The sequence below is a fragment of the Bos mutus genome, chromosome 29 (genome assembly GCF_027580195.1).
Source record: "Bos mutus isolate GX-2022 chromosome 29, NWIPB_WYAK_1.1, whole genome shotgun sequence".
NCBI lineage: Eukaryota > Metazoa > Chordata > Mammalia > Artiodactyla > Bovidae > Bos > Bos mutus.
In genome coordinates this window covers 27,255,922-27,278,730 of record NC_091645.1, presented here as the reverse complement: position 1 = coordinate 27,278,730, position 22,809 = coordinate 27,255,922, and the positions used below count along the sequence as shown (strand labels likewise).

Here is a 22,809-nt window from a genome sequence, read left to right as displayed (position 1 = left end):
TCTGAATAATGAAGTCACTGAGATCTACAATCCTAATAAAACTCCCCATTCTCCTGTTATCCACTAGTCAGGAAAAGGCACAGCCTCCTTCCTTGTAACTGGAGGGTTTTGAGTAAACCAGTAATTGGAAACATGCTCTTTATAGCAGAATGAGATACAAGATAAATCAGAGATTCTGATTCTTAAGACCAGATTGTGAGGAGAGAGTTCTGAGCTCAAAGCAGCCATCTTCAATTCACTATGGTCATTTTCTTTCCCAGGACAATTGTGGACAAGAGACAGTGGAGTATGGCCTTACAGCTCTAAACTAAAGGAAGGTGAGTTCGTGATTGGCCCTGGTGAGTCATGCAACATGGTGGTTACCAGTGCAAACTGTGAGAGTCAGACTGCCCAAGTTCACCTTCTGGCAGCTGCTCAGTAGTTTTAGGGCTGAGTTTTGGGTAAGTTACTTAACTCAGCTTTCTCATCTGCAAAATGTGGATAATAGTATTGTCACATAGCTCTTAGTACACAGCCTCACATAGTAGCCACTTAAATAAGTGCTAGCTTGAAACAATTATCATTAACTCTAAAGCCACTAGAGACAGGAGATCCTGGAAAAATATGGGATCTCCTTCTTTGTTTGTCAACACTGACCCAGAGGTGGGAGCTCTGAGAAGTCACAGTGTCTTCTGCCAGTCAAGGGAAAGTCCCCATTGTCAAACAGAAGTAGGAGAGACAGGGCACAGAAAATGGACTGACATAAAGACCTAAAAGACATCTCTTATTTTTGAATGAACTGGAATATGAATATATGTCTGCTTCTTGTAGAAGTGCCAGCGGTCACTCTGGAGGCAAAGTCTAGCCTCTTTATTGTTCTCTGGAAGGTCAAGTCACTTAGCTATTAAAATAGATCCATAGCAAATGGTAGAAACCTTCCTTCCACACGAAATCTCAAATGTCTTGGTGGATTTCATTCTCAAGAATGGGAGGTGGGTACTGGGAGGGTGGTAGTGGTGTTTCTCTCAAAATGGTTCTCTTTTCGTTCCCCCATGGACCGGGTTTTCTCCAGGGGAGAATGGCAGCTGAGAACTCTTCAGTGACAGAATTCATCCTTGCAGGCTTAACAGACCAGCCAGGACTCCAGATCCTCCTCTTCCTCCTGTTTCTAGTTTTCTATGTGGTCACTGTAGTGGGGAACCTGGGCTTGATAATGCTGATTGGGTTGAACTCACGCCTGCACACCCCCATGTACTTCTTCCTCTTCAACCTCTCCTTAATAGACTTCTGTTACTCCACTACCATCACTCCCAAAATGCTGATGAGTTTTGTCTCAAAGAAGAACAGCATCTTGCACGCAGGGTGTTTGACTCAACTGTTTTTCTTCTGCTTCTTTGTCATCTCTGAGTCCTTGGTCCTGTCAGCGATGGCATATGACCGCTATGTGGCTATCTGTAAGCCACTGGTGTACACAGTCACCATGTCTCCTAAGGTCTGTTTACTGCTTTTGTTGGGTGTGTATGTGATGGGGTGTTCAGGGGCCATGGCCCACACAGGAAGCATAGCAAGTCTGATCTTCTGTGCTGACAACCTCATCAATCATTTCTTGTGTGATATCCCTCCTCTGCTTGAGCTGGCTTGCAACAGCTCTTCTGTGCACGAACTGGTGGTCTTCATAGTTGTGACCACTGTTATTGGAATGGTCATTGTCACCATCTCCATCTCTTACACTCTAATCCTTTCCAGCATTCTCCGCATTCACTCCACTGAGGGCAGATCCAAAGCTTTCAGTACATGCAGCTCCCACATAATTGTGGTTTTCCTTTTTTTTGGTTCTGCAGCTTTTGTGTATCTCAAACCACCTTCCGTTTTGCACCTTGACCAAGGGAAAGTGTCATCCCTGTTTTATACCATTGTGGTGCCCATGTTAAATCCACTGATATATAGTTTGAGGAACAAGGATGTCAAAGCTGCCCTGAGGAAAACCTTGGGGAAAATTAATTTCTTGAGAAAGGAGTAGTATTTGAAGAAGTAGATAAAATATTTTATTTATTAGCTTGTGTGTGTTTTCAACGAAGGGTGTAAGTTCCATTCTTTCCTCTCTCTTGTATGGAAAGCTTTAAGTCTTTGTGTCTGGATGTGCAACTAACACTTTCACTTCGGGCTTCCCAGGTGGCACTAGTGGTAAAGAACACAACTGCCAATGCAGGAGACATAAGAGATACGTTAGATCTCCCGGAGGAGGGCATGGCAACCCACTTCAGTATTCCTTTTTAAAAAATGAATTTATTTATTTCAATTGGAGGCTAATTACTTTACAATATTATGGTGGGTTTTTGCCATACATTGACATGAATCAGCCACGGGTGTACATGTGTCCCCCCATCTTGATCCCCCCTCCTCCTCCCTCCCCATCCCATCCCTCTGGGTTGTCCCAGTACACCAACTTTGAGTGCCATGTTTCAGGCATTGAACTTGGACTCATCATCTATTTCAAATATGGTAATATACATGCATCAATGCTATTTTCTCAAATCTTCCCAACCCTCACCTTCTCCCAGAGCCCAAACGTCTCTTCTTTATATCTGTGTCCCTTTTGCTGTCTCACACATGCAGGGTCATTGTTACCATGTTTCTAAATTCCACATATATGCATTAATATATTGTATTGGTGTTTTTCTTTCTGACTTACTTCATTCTGTATAATAAGCTGCAATTTCATCCACCTCATTAGAACTGACTCAAATGTGCTTTTTTTTAAAGGCTGAGTAATACTCCATTGTGTATATGTACCACAGCTTTCTTATCCATTCATCTGCTGATGGATATCTAGGTTGCTTCCATGTCCTAGCTATTGTAAACAGTTTTGCAATGAACATTGGGGTACATGTGTCTCTTTCAATTCTGATTTCCTTGGTGTGTATACCCAGCAGTAGGATTGCTGGGTCATAAGGCAGTTCTATTTCCAGTTTTTTAAGGAATCGCCACACTGTTCTCTGTAGTGGATGTACTAGTTTGCATTCCAACCAACAGTGTAAGAGGGTTCCCTTTTCTCCACACCTACTCCAGCATTTATTGTTTGTAGATTTTTTGATAGCATCCATTCTGACTGGTATTAGATGGTACCTCATTGTGGTTTTGATTTGCATTTCTCTGATAATGCCCACTCCAGTATTCTTGCCTAGAGAATCCCATGGACAGAGGAGCCTGCTGGGTTACAGACAATGGGGTTGCAAAGAATTGGACATGATAGAAGTGAGTGAGCACTGAGTGTTTGGTTCAGATGTATTTCCCCTGCCCCTTGATCCACCCTGAATATTCTAATATTATTTTATGCATATGCTCTACAATCATAGATCATTTAATCTTGAATGGGTCTTATAAACCATTTAATCTAGTCTCCTCATTTAACAGACTTGGAGACTTGGAAATATTACATATGTTTTCCAGGGCCACAGAACTGGTGCCACAGCTGGGACTGGAATCCAGGCCTTGAATTTCAATCTGCTTCGTTTTCCTCTGTGCCCTTTGTTCTTGCATCATTTCCTTGTTGCCCTTGCAGATTTCATTTTGAAAGTATGATATATCAGTATATTAAAATCTGACAGTAGTTACAGTTATTTAATAAAAGTTCTCAGTATATAAGTTTTGAATATTACATTTCTTCACAAGAGTAGGAGACAAATGTTTGCTAAACTTGATCCTGGCCAACTGACAACAGAATTGTGTTAAAAATGTGGTGTGTGGGTATCAAGTGTGTAGGTCCAAGATAGCAGGTGAAGCATGGTAACTCTTATGGTTATGTGTAGAAGCTGAGGGACCCAGGCTAGTGAATTAGAACTTCTGTTATTTAAAGGATTATAAAGATGCTTGATTGGAATATTTCCAACATTATTTCAAGACTAAGAGAGTCAGAATTTAGAGTTATTTAAGGGTTAGAAGAGAAGACTCTCAGAGAAGACAATGGGACCCACTCCAGTACTCTTGCCTGGAAAATCCCATGGATGGAGGAGCCTGGTAGGCTGCAGTCCATGGGGTCGCTGAGGGTTGGACACGACTGAGCGACTTCACTTTCACTTTTCACTTTCATGCATTGAGAAGGAAATGGCAACCCACTCCAGTGTTCTTGCCTGGAGAATCCCAGGGATGGGGGGAGCCTGGTGGGCTGCCGTCTATGGGGTTGCACAGAGTCGGACACAACTGAAGTGACTAACAGCAGCAGCAGCAGAGAAGACTCTACACATGAACATCACCAGATGGTCAACATCGAAATCAGATTGATTATATTCTTTTCAACCAAAGATGGAGAAGCTCTATACAGTCAGCAAAAACAAGACCTGGAGCTGACTGTGGCTCAGATCATGAACTCCTTATTGCCAATTTCAGACTTAAATTGAAGAAAGTAGGGAAAACCACTAGACTATTCAGGTATGACCTAAATCAAATCCCTTATGATTATACAGTGGAAGTGAGAAATAAATTTAAGGGACTACATATGATAGATAGAGTGCCTAATGAACTATGGACAGAGGTTCATGACATTGTACAGGAGACAGGGATCAAGACCATCCCCATGGAAAAGAAATGCAAAAAAGCAAAATGGCTGCCTGGGAGGCCTTACAAATAGCTGTGAAAAGAAGAGAAGCAAAACGCAAAGGAGAAAAGGAAAGATATAAGCATCTGAATGCAGAGTTCCAAAGAATAGCATGGAGGGATAATAAAGCCTTTCTCAGCGATCAATGCAAAGAAAGAGAGGAAAACAACAGAATGGGAAAGACTAGAGATCTCTTCAAGAAAATTAGAGATACCAAGGGAACATTTCATGCAAAGATGGGCTCTATAAAGGACAGAAATGGTATGGACCTAAAGAAGCAGAAGATATTAAGAAGAGGTGGCAAGAATACACAGAAGAACTGTACAAAAAAGAGCTTCATGATCAAGATAATCACGATGGTGTGATCACTCACCTAGAGACAGACATCCTGGAATGTGAAGTCAGTGGGCCTTAGGAAGCATCACTGCGAACAAAGCTAGTGGAGGTGGTGGAATTCCAGTTGAGTTCTCTTAAATCCTGAAAGATGATGCTGTGAAAGTGCTGCACTCAATATGCCAGCAAATTAGGAAAACTCAGCAGTGGCCACAGGCCTGGAAAAGGTCAGTTTTCATTCCAATCCCAAAGAAAAGCAATGCCAAAGAATGCTCAAACTACCGCACAATTGCACTCATCTCACACGCTAGTAACGTAATGCTCAAAATTCTCCAAGCTAGGCTTCAGCAGTACGTGAACTGTGAACTTCCAGATGTTGAAGCTGGTTTTAGAAAAGGCAGGGGAACCAGAGATCAAATTGCCAACGTTTGCTGGATCATCAAAAAAGCAAGAGAGTTCCAGAAAAATATCTATTTCTGCTTTATTGACTATGCGAAAGCCTTTGACTGTGTGGATCACAATAAACTGTTGAATATTCTGAAAGAGATGGGAATACCAGACCTGCTGATCTGCTTCTTGAGAAATTTGTATGCAGGTCAGGAAGCAACAGTTAGAACTGGACATGGAACAACAGACTGGTTCCAAATAAGAAAGGGAGTACGTTAAGGCTGTATATTGTCACCCTACTTATTTAACTTATATCTAGAGTACATCATGAGAAACGCTGGGCTGGAAGAAGCACAAGCTGGAATCAAGATTGCCGGGAGAAATATCAATCACCTCAGATATGCAGATGACACCACCCTTATGGCAGAAAGTGAAGAGGAACTAAAAAGCCTCTTGATGAAAGTGAAAGTGGAGAGTGAAAAAGTTGACTTAAAGTTCAGAAAACTAAGATCATGGCATCTGGTCCCATCACCTCCTGGCAAATAGATGGGGAAACAGTGGAAACAGTGGCTGACTTAATTTTTCTGGGCTCCAAAATCACTGCAGATGCTGATTGCAGCCATGAAATTAAAAGACGCTTACTCCTTGGAAGGAAAGTTATGACCAACTAGACAGGATATTCAAAAGCAGAAACATTACTTTGGCAACAAATGTCTGTCTAGTCAAGGCTATGGTTTTTCCAGTGGTCATGTATAGATGTGAGTGTTGGGCTGCGAAGAAAGCTGAGCCCTGAAGAATTGATACTTTTGATCCGTGGTGTTGGAGAAAACTCTTGAGATCCCTTGGACTGCAAGGAGATCCAACCAGTCCATCCTAAAGGAGATCAGTCCTGGGTGTTCATTGGAAGGACTGAGGCTGAAGCCTAAACTCTAATATGTTGGTCACCTATGTGAAGAGTTGACTCATTGGAAAAGAGCCTGATGTTGGAAGGGATTTGGGACAGGAGGAGAAGGGGACGACAGAGGATGAGATGGCTGGATGGCATCACTGACTCGATGGACATGAGTTTGGGTGAACTCCTGGGGTTGGTGATGGACAGGGGACCTGCTTGTCTGCAATTCATGGGGTCACAAAGAGTCGGACATGACTGAGGGACTGAAGTGAACTCAACTGAAGGGTTAGTTTGGGTATTTAGCTGTGATGGAAAAGTCTGTGGCTTGGGATAGACTACTTAAGAGTCTGTAAGTTGTAAGATAGGAGTAAATAATTTGTGGATTTAGTTAGTTATCATGAAGTACTAAGCAGCTGATTATTAGAAGAGGTCATTTCTAGAGGATTAAGGCACTATAGATTGCACGGATCTTCTCATGCAGTCATATATGGGAAAGAGATAATTCATTTTGACTGTTTTATACACCTAGAACACTGGGTAAAGTGTTTATAGAATACATTGGAACACCTTGGGTCTCAATGATTGACTAGTAAAAAGGAAAGTTCTTTGGAAAGGTATTAACATATTAAATGCTGAAGAGACATTTTTCATATGAGCTTTTCTTTGGAAGTTTCTCTTCCTTTGGGAAAAAGGGAACTTTGAATGTGTGGTTAGTTTGCCCTTTAGATCAAAGTTATAAAGCTGAGAGTGCTGGGGGATGGTTTTGCTTTACTCATTATGCAACAGGGAATGAGAATTGAATTCAGGAGACCTTTTGAGTGTGTGGTTTATGTACCTGGTGAATAAGGTGACTAAGACCCTTTCAAAAGGTACCAGCTGCTAAGTCACTTCAGTCATGTCCGACTCTGTGCAACCCCATAGACGGCAGCCCACCAGGCTCCCCCGTCCCTGGGATTTTCCAGGCAAGAACAAGTGGATTGCCATTTCCTTCTCAATGCATGAAAGTGAAAAGTGAAAGTCAAGTCACTCAGTCGTGCCCGACTCTTCGCGACCCCATGGACTGCAGCCCACCAGGCTCCTCCGTCCATGGGATTTTCCAAGCAAGAGTACTGGAGTGGGGTGCCATCGCCTTCTCCGAAAAGGTACCAGAGGAATCATCAATTTGTGACCCTGTAATGGAGTTGGTTTTCTAGTAATCTGGTAAGCTCAGTTGATAGTTGTGTAATTTTGAGAAAATTACTTAATGTCTTTAAATATTAATTTCTCTGTTTTTAAAAGTGAGATAATGGTCTTGACTTCATGAGGTTTTGATAGAAGTAAATGCCAGGCGCTTAATAAATCTTAGTTCCTTTCCTGCTGGAACTCTTTCATCTAGTTATCAGTACTTCCTTTGCTTTTTGCATGACCTGTAGCATATCACTTCACCTTTCAAGAACTTCCTTATTCATGAGAAAAATTGAGTGTTTTCTAATTTTCATTTTAAAATTGTATTTTGTGTGCATGCTTAGTTGTTCATTAGAGTCCAACTGTGTGCAAATCCCTGGACTGTAGCCTGCCAGGCTCCTTTGTCCATGAAGTTTTCCAGGCAAGAATACTAAAGTGGGTTGCTATTTCCTCTTAAATATTATTAAAATACAGTAAAAACATTTTGACCAAGTAATTCTTGCACATGGTAAACAATTAAACAACACAAGTGGAGGTTATGCAGTGAAAATATGTCTGTGTCCCCTCTAGTTATTCCATCCCTGAATTCTCTTTAGAAGCAACAGCTGTTGCTATTCCTTATGAATATGTCTATATTCAAACATATATCTTTGTACATTTATATATATAATATACATGTATACATATAGGCAAATGCTCTAGACAAGATGCACCACAATGATCTTGTAGACATGTGAGCAACAAATAATCATTGCTGTACACCAGTGAGATTTTGTGAGACTCTTATATAGCAACAGCTAACTGATACACACACTCCACCATTCAGAGATCAGGAAATGAGGATCTTATCTGGAGTATAATATTTTCTTCCAGTGTGATCATGCTCTATGTGTCATGTTATAAAATATTGTTAACTTTCTCATTATAATGGGAGCATTTACTTATCAGTAAATATTTTTGAATCATACTTTTTCATGGGTTTCATCATGTAAAAATGTCATTAATAATCTTCCTTCTATTGTTAAAAATTAAAATTGTGTCAGGTTCTCCAATGTTTTATTATTATAAATAATGCTATAATTGTTAGTTTGTGTTAAAATTTTGTCTAGATTTCTGATTATTTCCTCAGGAGAGACAATGTAATATTTCTCAGCCATTATAAAGAATGAAATAATGTCATTTGCACCAACATTGATGGACCTAGAGATTATCTTACAAGTGAAGCAAGTAAAATTGAAAGATAAATATCATATGATATCGATTATATGTGGAATCTTAAATATGATACAAATAAATTCACTTACATAAAGGTAGAGACTCAAAGACATAGAAACAAACTTATGGTTACCAAGGGGTAAGATGGGAGGGATAAATTAACCCTAGTGTTCATCAAAGCACTGTTTATAATATCCAGGACATGGAAGAATCTAGATGTCTATCAGCAGATGAATGGATAAGAAAGCTGTGGTACATATACACAATGGAGTATTACTCAGCTATTAAAAAGAATACATTTGAATCAGTTCTAATGAGGTGGATGAAACTGGAGCCTATTAAACAGAGTGAAGTAAGCCAGAAAGAAAAACACCAATACAGTATACCAATGCATATATATGGAATTTAGAAAGATGGTAATGATAACCCTGTATGTGAGACAACAAAAGAGACACAGATGTATAGAACAGTCTTTTGGACTCTGTGGGTGAGGGAGAGGGTGGGATGATTTGGGAGAATGGCATGGAAACATGTATAATATCATATAAGAAACGAATCGCCATTCCAGGTTCGATACAGGATGCTTGGGGCTGGTGCACTGGGATGACCCGGAGGGATGGTACGGGGAGGGAGGGTGGGAGGGGGGGTTCAGTATGGGGAACACATCTACACCCATGGCGGATTCATGTTGATGTGTGGCAGAACCAATAAAATATTGTAAAGCAATTAGCCTCCAATTAAAATAAATAAATTTAAATTAAAAACAAAACAAAACTAAAAAAACAAAGTTTGGGATTAGCACACATAAACTCTTATATTTAAATAGATAAATCAGAAGGTCCTACTATATAGCGCAGGGAACTGCATTAAAAATACCGTAATAAGACATAATCAAGATGATTCTGAGAAAGCCATATTTATGGCTTTCCCAGTGACTCAGCAGTAAAGAACCCATCTGCAATGCAGGAGGCACAGGAGATTCGGGTCTAATCCCTGGGTCGGGAAGATCCCCTGGAGAAGGAAATGACAACTCACACCGGTATTCTTACTTGGAGAATCCTATGACCAGAGGAGCTTGGCAGTCTACAGTCCATAGGTTCACAAAGAGTTGGACAAGACTAAAGCTACTGAGCACACACACAATCTATGTTTATCTATACATCTGTCTGAATTACTTTGTTGTATACGAGAAACTAACACAACATTGTAAATCAACTATACTTCAATAAAAATTAGCAGGAAAAATTTCACTCTTAGAACTGCTTTTGTTGTAGCCCATAAGATTTGGTATGTTGTATTTCCATTCAGTTTATCTCAAGATTTAAAAAAAATTATTCTTTGACCGACTGGTATTTCAGGAGTATGCTGTTTAATTTCCACATATTTGTGAATTTTCTGGCTTTCTTCATGTTACTGATTTCTAGTTTCATACAAATGTGGATAAAAGAGATGCTTTGCATGATTTCAGTCTTTTAAAATTTCCTAGGGCTTCTTTATGAACTATCATGTAATATATCCTAGAAAATGTTCTGTGTGTCTTTGACAAGCATTCTACTGCTGTGGGATGGTATATTCTGTCGATGTCTGTTAGGACAATTTAGTCTAAAGCATAGTTCAAGTTTGACATTTCCTTTTTACTTTTTTGTCTGGGTGATCTATCCATTATTGGCAGTGGGGTGTCGTAACCATGTGTTCTTTTTGTATTGTTGTCAATGTCTCCCTTCAGATCTGTTAGTATCTGATTAATTGGATGCTTAGATATTTAGTGCATATAATTTATGGTTATTCTATTCCCTTGATGAATTATCCCCTTGTCATTATCTAATGACAATTTTTTGTCCCTTGTGATCATGTTAAATTTGATGCCTACTTTGTCAGATATAACTATGCTACCATTGTCCTTTTTTATTTTGACTTGTATAAACTATCTTTTCCCTTCCTTTCACTTTGACTCCATCAGTTCAGTTCAGTTCATTTCAGTTGCTCAGTTGTGTCCGACTCTTTGCGACCCCATGAATCGCAGCACACCAGGCCTCTCTGTCCATCACCAACTCCTGGAGTTCACTCAGACTCACGTCCATCGAGTCAGTGATGCCATCCAGCCATCTCATCCTCTGTTGTCCCCTTCTCCTCTTGCCCCCAATCCCTCCCAGCATCAGAGTCTTTCCCAATGAGTCCACTCTTCTCATGAGGTGGCCAAAGTACTGGAGTTTCAGCTTTAGCATCATTCCTTCCAAAGAACACCCAGGGCTGATCTGCTTCAGGATGGACTGGTTGGATCTCCTTGCAGTCCAAGGGACTCTCAAGAGTCTTCTCCAACACCACAGTTCAAAAGCATCAATTCTTTGGCATTCAGCTTTCTTCACAGTCCAACTCTCACATCCATACTTGACCACTGGAAAAACCATAGCCTTGACTAGACGGACCTTTGTTGGCAAAGTAACGTCTCTGCTTTTGAATATGCTATCTAGGTTGGTCATAACTTTCCTTCCAAGGAGTAAGCGTCTTTTAATTTCCTGGCTGCAGTCACCATCTGCAGTGATTTTGGAGCCCCCCAAAATAAAGTCTGACACTGTTTCCACTGTGTCCCCATCTATTTCCCATGAAGTGATGGGGCCAGATGCCATGATCTTCGTTTTCTGAATGTTGAGCTTTAAGCCAACTTTTTCACTCTCCACTTTCACTTTCTTCAAGAGGCTTTTGACTCCATGTGTGTCAGTAAACCTGAAGTGAGTCCCTTACAGGAATCATATAGTTGAGTTTTTTTTTTAAATTCATCCAGTTACTCTATGCCTTTGATAGGTGAATTTAATTCATTTATATTAAGAGTAATAGTTGATAGGTAACAATGTACTAATGATATCTTATTGTTTTCTGGCTATTTTGTAGCTCTTTTGTATGTTTTCTCCTCTCTGGCTACTTTCCTTTTTGAATAATTTTCCATATGAGTGTACTTTGACTACCTTCTCTTTATCTTTTGTGTATCTCTTAGGTTTTTTGCTTTGAGTTTACATGAGGCATACATAAAACATTTTATAGATATAACAGTCTATTTTATGCTGACAGCAACTTAATTCAATTGTGTACAAAAACTTTACGCTTTTACTCTCTCCCTGCTGACACAGCTTAGTTCTTTTCATATTGTATATCCATTAGCATATTGTATATCAGTAACATGAAATTACAAGATGCTTGCTTCTTGGAAGGAAAGCTATGACAAACCTAGAAAACATATTAAAAGGAGAGACATCAGCTTGCTGACAAAGGTCCATATGATCAAAGCTTTGGTTTTCCAGTAGTCTTGTATGGTTGTGAGAGTTGGACCATAAAGAAGGCAGAGTGCTGAAGAACTGATGCTTTCAAACTGTGGTGCTGGAGAAGACTCTTGAGAATCCTGCGGGCTGCAAGGAGATCAAACCAATGAATCCTAAAGGAAATCAACCCTGAACATTCATTGGAAGGACTGATGCTGAAGCTGAAACTCCAATACTTTGGCCACCTGATGCGAAGAGCTGACTCAATGGAAAAGACCCTGATGCTGGGAAAGATTGTAGACAACAGGAGAAAGGAGTGACAGAGGATGAGATGGTTATTAGCATGATTGACTCAATGGACATGAATTTGAACAAACTCAGGGAGATAATGAAGGAGGGGGAAGCCTGGCATGTTGCAGTCCATTGGGTTGTAAAGAGTCAGACACTACTTACAGACTAACAACAATAATCCATTAACACAATATTGTAGCTATAGTTATTTTAATAATTTTGTCTTTTAACCTTCATATTAGAGTTTAGTGGCTTGGATACCACCATATTATATCATAGTAGTATTCCGAGTTTGACTATATACTTACATTTAACTTGTGTATTTTCAAACATTTCATGTTATTAATTAGTGCCTTTTCATCAGCTGCGGTCCATGGGGTCGCAAAGAGTTGGACACGACTTAGCGATTGAATTGAACTGAACATCAGCTTGAAGAACGCTTTTTAGCATTTCTTATGAAGCAGGCTTAGTTGTGATGAATTCCTTCATTTATGAGTGTAGCTTCAAATGCAAACCAACCACTGCTGGACCCATACACCCAACAACCCCGTTTACTGTGCTCTCAAACTCTTGGCCACTATCCATCTGCCCTAACTAAGCCAAATTCAGTTTCTATACAACTGGGGACAGCCCTTGTGTTCCAGAACCAGCTGAAATTATTCAAACTAGCCAATCCTAAACCTGCTTAGTCTGCCCTGCTCATTATTCCATGTGGAAAACACAATAAAGTCTCTTGTCCAGTTACATCCTCTCTTTGTGCTTCCTGACCAAGCCTGTGCTTCTGTGTTTAGCCCTCATGGTATGGCACGCTTTCTTCTGTTGGTAACTGTGAATATAAAAACCATTTTCAAAAAAAGACATTATTTTTCTTTGGAGCAGTTTTTGGCTCAAAGCAAAATTGAACTGAACGTACAGAGATTTCCCACATATCTCTTGCCTCCTCATAAGCATAGCCTCTCCCATTATCAGCATCCCCCATCAGAGTTGCACATTTGTTATGACTTATGAATCCACATTGATACATCATTGCCACCCAAGTCCATAGATGACATTCGGGCACTCTTGGTATTGTGCATTTTGTGGATTTTGACAAATGTATAGTGATATATATATAAACATTTATAGTGACATACAAAGTTGTTTCACTGTCCTAAAAATACTCTTGTGTTCTACCTGTCCATCCTGCCATTCCCCAGAACCTTGGCAACAACTCATCTCTCAGACCTTGGAAGATATATCATCAAAGAAGATATACAGAAGGAGAACAAGATGGCAGAGGAGTAGCTGGACATGGAGTACATCTCTCTCCATGGATACATCAGGAACACACCTTCAGACACATAAGTGCATGCAGAACACCAGCTGACAGTGGACAGGGGTACCTGACCTGTGGAAAAGAATATATAGAACCACGCAAAACTCAGTAGGATGAAGGAACTAGGGGGAAAAACAGGAGTGTTAGTAAGACTGGACCTGCGCTCAGTGGGTGGGGGAACTGAAGCAGGGGTCCAATCTGCACACTGGGGCAATTGTCTGAGTCAGAGGAGAAACATTTAAGGCTGAGAGTGAAACAGCTGATCTGTGGCAGCCTAAATAGAATGAGAATCAGACAGTTCTTGACACAACCATACATACCCTGGACAGGCACGCTGGTCCTCTGGAAGGTGCAGCAGCTGGGATCTGGAGTTTAGGGAGTGTGGAGCAATCCCAGGTTGAGAGGTGCTGTTGACTGCAGAGAGACGGATCGATGGGATGTGAGGGAGGAAATTGTGGTGGGAAATGCCTGTGGAGGAAAGCCAGGCAGCCATGGTAGCAAGGCAATATTGTTGAGTCACATGTAAGGGGTGGAGCCATCACCATAGCCTCTCTTCCCCCACATGCCAGCATTGGCAGCTGAACAATAGAGAGGCTTGCCCATCAAATGCCTGAGGCACTGAACTTCAGAGTAGGACCCCACCAGCGTGCTCCTTTAAGTGCCTGATGCACCAATCTACAGAGTAGGACCCCAGTCAGGGGGCCCCTGTATGTGCCTGATGTGCCAAACAAAAGAAAAGGATCCCAGGGAAGGGAGCCTCTAAGTGCATGAAGGTGGAGCTACAGAGAAAGACTAGCCAAAGAGGACTTCTGATCGCCAGCTCCAAGAGGCTCGAAAAGACCCTGATAGGGCCATAACCCCTGCAGGGGAGGCACTCTGTGTCCCTGCACACTTGGTGTCGCCAGGGTCCCTCAAAGCCAAACAGCTGCACCACCTTCACGCTCAACTTTCACTGGGGCAGAGCTGCCACAGGCAAAAAAAGTCTTGTGTCTATGCATGCAGGGTTGCTTTGGTCATGTCCGACTCTTTGCGACCCTGTAGACTGTGTCCTGCCAGGCTTCTCTGTCAGGGAGTGGGTTCTCCAGACAAGAATATTGGAGCGTATTGGCCAATACTGGTTGCCATACCCTTCTAGAGCACTATATTTCCTGCAGCCGTATCCACCAGTGCCCCTGAGTACCTAGTGCTGCCAGAACCCCTGCGACCCAAGCAGCTGCATCACCTCCACACCTGGCCCTCACAGCGGCAAACCCAAGTCCTCCAGGGCAGACTCAGGAGCAAACCCCAGTGGACGACCCACATGTAGAGGTGGAAATAAAACCACAATTTAAACCTAGCGGCAGTGTGACTAAGGAAGAAGACCCAAACCTTCCCACCAGCTGTACAAGCTGCAGATTAAATCCACACGGTCAAACAGACAGACTATGCTTATGGAATATATTAAAGGTCATTGAGAGCTCCCACGAAAGAAAACGCACTAGTTCTGATAGCTGTGGACATTGGCGGTAAGAACACACAGGAATAGGACCTGATTATACTCTGAGCTGCCCCCACAGCGGGTCCAGAGATCAGCATGGTTTTGGAGGGCATCCTAGGGAGGTGAGGTGGACTGTGACTCCCAGCGACGGAAAGGACTCTGACAGCAGTGACTCAAGAAAAACATTTATTATTCTTATTTTTTGACTTGTTCTATAGAATCTTTTGGATTTTTTTTTCTTGGTTTTTTTTTTTTTTTTTTCCTTCCTCCACCCCCTGTTGTAGTTGTTGATTTTGTAGGCAGTATGAAATCCAATTACGCTTTTGAGCTTAAAAATTTTTTTTCTCAGTCATATTTTTTATTGTTGTTGTAAATCTCTGCCTCTACATTGAGTTTTTGCAGTTCTGTGGAGTTTTCCTCTCTTTTTTTTAATTTTAATTTTTAAAACCCATCATTTTTTCTACATTTATTCCTACTTTTTTTTTTTTTCCTTTTCCTACTGTTCTTTTCCCCTTGCAGTTCATCTTTAATATATGTAAATCCTTATTTACCTCTATTTAACTTTGCATATCTAGATAATCTTTCTTTCCTTTCATTTTCACCTTTCCTATCAACATATGTTCTATTTTCATTGCTTTATTCCCAAATTGGCACCTTGCTTTTTTTTTTTTCAGTTTGTGTTTTAGTTCTGTGCCTTATTTAGTTAGTGCTTTATTTTGGTAGATATAAATTTGGTTTCCTTTATTAGCCAGGTCAATCTATTGTACTATATTTTTGTTGGACTGTTTTGATTTTGCTTATGGGTATATATTGGAGAAGGCAATGGCACCCCACTCCAGTACTTTTGCCTGGAGAATCCCATGGACCGAGGAGCCTGTTGGGCTACAGTTCATGGGGTCGCTAAGAGTCGGACACGACTGAGTGACTTCACTTTCACTTTTTACTTTCATGCACTGGAGGAGGAAATGGCAACCCACTCCAGTGTTCTTGCCTGGAGAATCCCAGGGATGGGGAGCCTGGTGGGCTGCCATCTATGGGGTTGCACAGAGTCGGACAGGACTGACGCGACTTAGCAGCAGCAGCAGCATATATGTATATGTGTATATTCAATCACACCTTTTCTTCTATTATAAAACTCTGCCCCTACATTGGGCTTTTGCACTTCTTTGGAGTTTTCCTTTTTCCTCCTTTTTCTTTCTTCTTTTAAAAATAATTTTAATTTTTAAAATCCTATTACATTTTTTCTACATTTATTCCTTTGTTTTCCTTTCCTACTGTTCTTTTCCTTAACTGTTTTTGCAGTTAATCTTTAGTGTATATTACTCTTCTTCATCTACCTCTATTTAACATTGCACATCTATTCTTTCTTTCTTTCCTTTCCTCTCAACATATCTGTTAGTTTTGTTTTCATTGCTTTATTCTCCACCTGGCACTTTGCTTTAGTTTTGTTTTCCAGTTTGTGCTTTAGTTAGTTTTGTTCTTAAATGGTAAATATAACTTTTGATTTCCTTTGTTTGCTGGGTCAATCTACTGTACTTTATTTTAGTTGGACTGTTTTGACTTTGCTTATGGGTATATATGTTTATGTGTATATTCCATTATTTTAATTATTATTTGCCTGATTTTGTAACTGCCATATGCCTGGGTTTCATCTTTGGTTTTAGTGTGTTTGTTTTAATCTCACTTAATGCCATAACAAACTACTTGTGACCAGAGATCAAGCCCTGAGCCTTTGGAGTGGAGCACTGACTTCAAGATCCTAGATTCCCAGAGAACTAACCCTAGGGAGTATCAAATAGTGAGAACTCAGACAAAGGAAACCACTTGAATACAAGATCCAGCATCAGCCAACCACCAGTAGCACCTTGTGCAGGATGCCTTATCTAAACAACAAACAAAACAAAAGTGTAAACCCAATCATCAGCAGACAGGATTCCAACCTCACTCGGCCTTGCCCACCAGAGGAAAAACAAACAAACAAACGGAAACTCAGCACAAATATCACCCTATATGAAGCTTACCGAAACCACTGGACCAACCTTAGGAGGGCAGAAACCAAAAAGAAGAAAGAATTCAATTATCTTCAAGGAAAGAATTCAACTTGCCTTGAAGCCTGGGAAAAGGAGACCTCAAACACAATAAGTTAAAAAAATAATGAAAAGACAGAGAGATACTACACAAACGAAAGAACAAACTAGAAACACAGAAGTCCAAATAAATGAAGAGGAAATAGGCAAACTACCTAAAAAGGATTTAGAATAGTGATAGTGAAGATGATCAAAAACCTTGAAAACAAAATGGAGAAAATGCAAGAATCAACAAAGACCTAGAAGAATTAAAGAACAAACATACAGAGACAAACAGCACAATTACTGAAATTAAAAATACCCTAGAAGGAATCAATATCAGAATATCTGAAGCAGAAGAACAAGTCAGTGAGCTGGAAGATAAAATGGTAGAAGTAACTGATGAAGAGTGGAATAAAGTAAAAAGAATGACAGGAACTGAGGATAGTTTCAGAGGCCTCTGGGACAATATCAAATGCACCAACCTTAGAATTATAGGAGTCCCAGAAAGAGAAGAGAAAAAGAGAGGATATGAGAAAAATTTTTGAAGAGAGTATAGTTGAAAATTTCCCCAACATGGAAAAGGAAATAGTCAACCAAGTCCAAGAGGCACAAAGAGTCCCATACAGGATAAACCCAAGGAGAAACATGCCAAGATACATACTAATCAAACTAATGAAGACTAAACACAAAGAAAGACTATGAAAAGCAGCCTGGGAGAAGCAACAAGTAACTTACAAGGGAAACCCCATAGGCTTAACAGCTGATCTTTCAGCAGAAATTCTGCAGGCCAGAAGGGAATGGCAGGATATATTTAAAGTTCAGTTCAGTTCAGTTCAGTTGCTCAGTCATGTCCGACTCTTTGCGACACCTGTTAAAAATAGCAAGAAAAATATCTGAACATTTAGTTTCCTGTATTAAATTCTTTCTGCTTAAGAAATTTAGAATAGTTCATTTTTCTGCATCAAGTTATGAAATACTGTATCTAAATAATTAAAATGACAGAGGATTGATAATTAGCTTAGTATTATTAAAAAATTATGAATGATAATGAAAAGAATGCCCTCAAATATTTGCAGTGCAAGGCAACTAATTCTCTAATTCATTGTTTCAGTGAAATGGTGAAAGACATTTTGTACCAGGTCAACTGGTTTACTGAGTCATATAGGCGGAGATTGCAGAATGTTATTTAGCATGGAGAAAAAACTACAAGGATGTCTAATATTCCTTGGATGTCTGGAAGCTGTGGGAAGATAATGGAAGGAAAAGTTAAACATTGGAAATTTATAATTATGCTAAGAATAGCGGGATACACAGAGATACTGTTGGCCGAGAGAGGGGGGATGACGATCTGTCAGTGTGAATCTCAGCGTTAATTGTTTAGCAGCTATGTTATCTGAGATTACTTAACTTAAAGTTTCCTCATCTGAGAAATGAACTAATTCCATCAAACACTTAGATGTTGGCCTAGCATCCATGAATGTGAGATGGATGGTGATAATTCAGTGATGATCCTATAGTGATAGTAATAACTGGGTGAAGGCACCATTTAAATGATCATGGCAGAGATGGAGATCAGACATATGGGTCAAGGATACTTGGTTACTTTGTGTATTAATTGTCACATTAAGCTTTGCAGCAAAAGACTGGCCATTAAAGTTTTGCCTCCGCAGAGGAAAAGGAGGGGAAATAAATTTTCAGCTGAAGGACATTTTAGGAAAACAATAGTTGTGGCAGGTATAAGGACACAGTAAAAGTATAATAAAAGAGAAAAGTGGGATAAATCTGGGTGAGAAAGAGACTATTTGCTATTTCTTATGACTTCTTAATTCATCCCTATTTGTCTGTGTACTCTAAAGGGCTAGTTGGGGAAAAATCAATGGATAGTTCTCTGACAAAATGTGGTCCACTGGAGAAGGGAACAGCAAACCACTCCAGTATTCTTGTCATGAGAACCCCATGAACAGTATGGAACTCATTGCTAGATGTTCTAAACTTATGCTATAATCAAGATACATGTTTTCAGTTCAGCCCATCAGTCGTGTCCGACTCTTTGCAACCCCATGAATCGCAGCACGCCAGGCCTCCCTATCCATCACCAACTCCCGGAGTTCACTCAGGCTCACGTCCATTGAGTCAGTGATGCCATCCAGCCATCTCATCCTCTGTCGTCCCCTTCTCCTCCTGCCCCCAATCCCTCCCAGCATCAGAGTCTTTTCCAATGAGTCAACTCTTCGCGTGAGGTGGTCAAAGTACTGGAGCTTCATCTTTAGCATCATTCCTTCCAAAGAAATCCCAGGGCTGATCTCCTTCAGAATGGACTGGTTGGATCTCCTTGTTTACCAGAGGGCAAAGCATAAATAAACCAACCAACCAAATAACTGATCTCAAGCAAAACAAAAGACCACTTGAAACCAGAAAGATTCAAGCAGAGTAAGACATGAGAGATGTGAGAGGGAGAAAGGGAATTGGAAAAAATTAGCAAATACATTCAATAAATCATATTGATAAGTGGTTGTTTTTCCATTATATGTATGTAAATTTTTACAGGGCTTCTCCTCTATATTTCTCTACCAATTTTCAACCTGAAAAAGAATAATGACATTTGCATCCAAAGAGTTTTCTCCTTAGTGTTTTCTGCATGGCAGCTTTCACTTCCTTATTTCTCAAGCTGTAGATTAGGGGGTTCAGCATGGGTATTCCTGTGGTGTAGAACAGGGAGACGACATTCTCCCGGGCCAGGGAACTGCCTGTGGGGGGTTTTAAGTACAAGAATGTGGTAGATCCGTAAAACAATCCCACAGCTGCAAGATGGGAGCTGCATGTACTGAAGGCTTTGGACCTTCCCTCTGTGGAGTGGATACGGAGAACGCTGGAGAGAATAAAAGCATAGGAAACAAAGATTGTTAAGCTGGTGACTATGATGTTAAATCCAGCCAAAAAGAAAGTTGTTATTTCAATATGATAAGTGCTGGAGCAGGAGAGCTTCATGAGTGGGACAACATCACAGAAGTAGTAACTGATGAGGTGCTCACAATAGGATAGTTTTAACATGAGGCCAATTTCTATGGTTGAGCCAATGAGCCCCATGGTATAGACTGCAGCCACCAGGAGGGAGCAGACTCCATGAGACATGATGATGTTGTAAAGCAGAGGTCTGCAGATGGCAACATAGCGGTCATAGGCCATCACTGTCAGCATGTAACACTCAGCAATGACAAACACAATGAAGAAGTAGAACTGGGCCATGCACCCTGCATAGGAGATGGTGTTCTTTTCTGACACAAAGTTCACCAGCATCTTAGGGGTAATGACAGAGGAGTAGCAGAGATCTAATAGTGATAGACTGCTGAGAAAGTAGTACATGGGTGTATGAAGCTGAGCATTCAGACAAATCAGTGTTATCACACCCAGGTTCCCTATCATGGTGACTGAGTAGATCCCAAGGAAGAGGAAGAAGAAGGGTAGTTGGAGCTCTGGCTGATTTATTAAACCTCCAAGAATGAACTCTGTCACTGTGGAGTGGTTTTGTGCAGCCATTCGCCTCTGGTTGGGAGCTCTGTGGAAAAAAGAAATAAGAGCTTATGAAAACATAAGCCCCTGAAGATACTTATAAATAACCATATATGAGCCTTTCTGGTGTGGGTAGGTATCAGTTTCTGTTCCTGAGTGAGTGATATTGAACTCATTTTTTCTAGTTGTTTGTCTCTTCATGTCTAATGTTTTCTAGGATTCCTACAATTATGGCATGGTTTGAAGAATATGAAGTTGGAGAAAATAGGGGTCCCTATAGAGCCTTTCCACTCTCATATTTTCCAAGTACCCTGGAGGTAACTACAAGTGTGTTTTATTTATGAGACCAAAGTTGAATTTTGCTCCAGAAAGAAAAAGGCCCTTATCATCTCTGCAATCCCAAAATACTCCCCATGAAATGAAAGCATGAGGTCACCTTATCTTAAATCCAGATAGTGTGGGATGATAGAGCCCTTCCAATTACTGAATGACAAGTCAGTTTCCACATTTGAGAATTATATGGAGTTACAATATCAATTTTCAAAGTTAAAAATATAATGGAATAATATACATGAAATATTGGATTGGCTATTGTTCAGGGTTTTCTGTAAGATGTTGCGGAAAACCCAAACAATTTGCCAACTCAATATTTTCCAAATATTCTGTTGCTATACAAGTGTACATTTTCATTAGGCATATGGAATTTGTAGTAATTTTTCACTGAACCTGTGGTCTTAGGACAGTTATTCTTAGTTCTGGTTACACATAAATATCACCTGATGAGATTAAAAAAATAATGATGTCAGGTTTATACTTACATTAATTCTAATTTACTGGGATTTTGTGGTTATTGAGTGCTATGTTTCTGAAAGGCAATGGCAAAGTATGTTCAAACTACCGCACAATTGCACTCATCTCACACACTAGCAAAGTAATGCTCGAAATTCTCCAAGCCAAGCTTCAACAGTATGTGAACCATGAACTTCCAGATGTCCAAGCTAGATTTCGAAAAGGCAGAGGAACCAGAGATCAAATTGCCAACATCCATTGGATCATCGAAACATCAAGAGAGTTCCAGAAAAACATTTACTTTTGCTTTATTGACTATACCAAAGCCTTTGACTGTGTCTATCACAACAAACTGTGGAAAATTCTTCAAGAGATGGGAATACCAGACCCCCTGACCTGCCTCCTGAGAAATCTGTATGTAGGTCAAGAAGCAACAGTTAGAAACAGATGTGGAAAAACAGACTGGTTCCAAATCGGGAAAGGAGTACGTCAAGGCTGGGTATTGTCACCCTGCTTATTTAACTTATATGCAGAGTACAACATGTGAAATGCCAGGCTGGATGAAGCACCAGCTGGAATAAAGATTGTCAGGAGAAATATCAATCACCTCAGATATGCAGATGACACCACCCTAATGGCAGAAAGTGAAGAACTAAAGAGCCTCTTGATGAAAGTGAAAGAAGAGAGTGAAAAGCTGGCTTAAAGCTCAACATTCAGAAAACTAAGATCATGGCATCCAGTCCCATCACTTCATGGCAAATAGATGGAGAAACAATGGAAACAGTGACAGACTTTAGTTTTTGGGCTCCAGAATCACTGTAGATGGTGACTGCAGCCATGAAATTAAAATACAATCCTTGGAAGAAAAGCTATGACCAATCTAGACAGCATACTAAAAAGCTGCTGCTGCTGCTAAGTCGCTTCAGTCATGTCTGACTCTGCGTGACCCCATAGATGGCAGCCCACCAAGCTCCCCCGTCCTTGGGATTCTCCAGGCAAGAACACTGGAGTGGGTTGCCATTTCCTTCTCCAATATACTAAAAAGAGACATTATTTACCAACAAAGGTCCATCTAGTCAAAGCTACAGTTTTTCTAGTAGTCATGTATGAACGTGAGAGTTGGACTATAGAGAAATCTGAGTGCCAAAGAATTGATGCTTTTGAACTGTAGTGTTGGATAACACTCTTGAGAGTCCCTTGGATGGCAAGGAGATCCAACCCGTCCATCCTAAAGGAAATCAGTCCTGAATATTCATTGGAAGGACAGATGCTGAAGCTGAAACGCCAATACTTTGGCCACCTGAGAAGAACTGACTCATTTGAAAAGATCCTGATATTGGTAAGATTGAAGGCGGGAGGAGAAGGGGACAACAGATGATGAGATGGTTGGATGGCATCACCAACTCAATGGATATGAGTTTGAGCAAGCCATGGGAGTTGGTGTTGGACAGGGAAGCCTGGTGTGCTTTGGTCCATGGGGTCGCAAAGAGTCAGATACAACTGAGGGACTGAACTGAACTGATGTTTCTGGACAGGCAAA

General features: G+C 40.5%; 2 protein-coding genes across 2 annotated transcripts; one reads left to right on the top strand and one right to left on the bottom strand.

Moving 5' to 3' along the window:
* The first annotated feature begins 1,057 nt into the window (after positions 1–1,057).
* Positions 1,058–1,999, top strand: LOC138986221 (olfactory receptor 8B12-like). The gene has a single exon (XM_070365026.1). The coding sequence runs from the start codon at positions 1,058–1,060 to the stop codon at positions 1,997–1,999; it is 942 nt and encodes a 313-aa protein (XP_070221127.1).
* Positions 2,000–19,547: 17,548 nt separating this feature from the next.
* LOC102286515 (olfactory receptor 8A1) lies at positions 19,548–20,510 on the bottom strand. Its single transcript, XM_005906551.3, has one exon. The coding sequence runs from the start codon at positions 20,505–20,507 to the stop codon at positions 19,548–19,550; it is 960 nt and encodes a 319-aa protein (XP_005906613.1). The 5' UTR covers positions 20,508–20,510.
* Between the last annotated feature and the right edge of the window lie 2,299 nt (positions 20,511–22,809).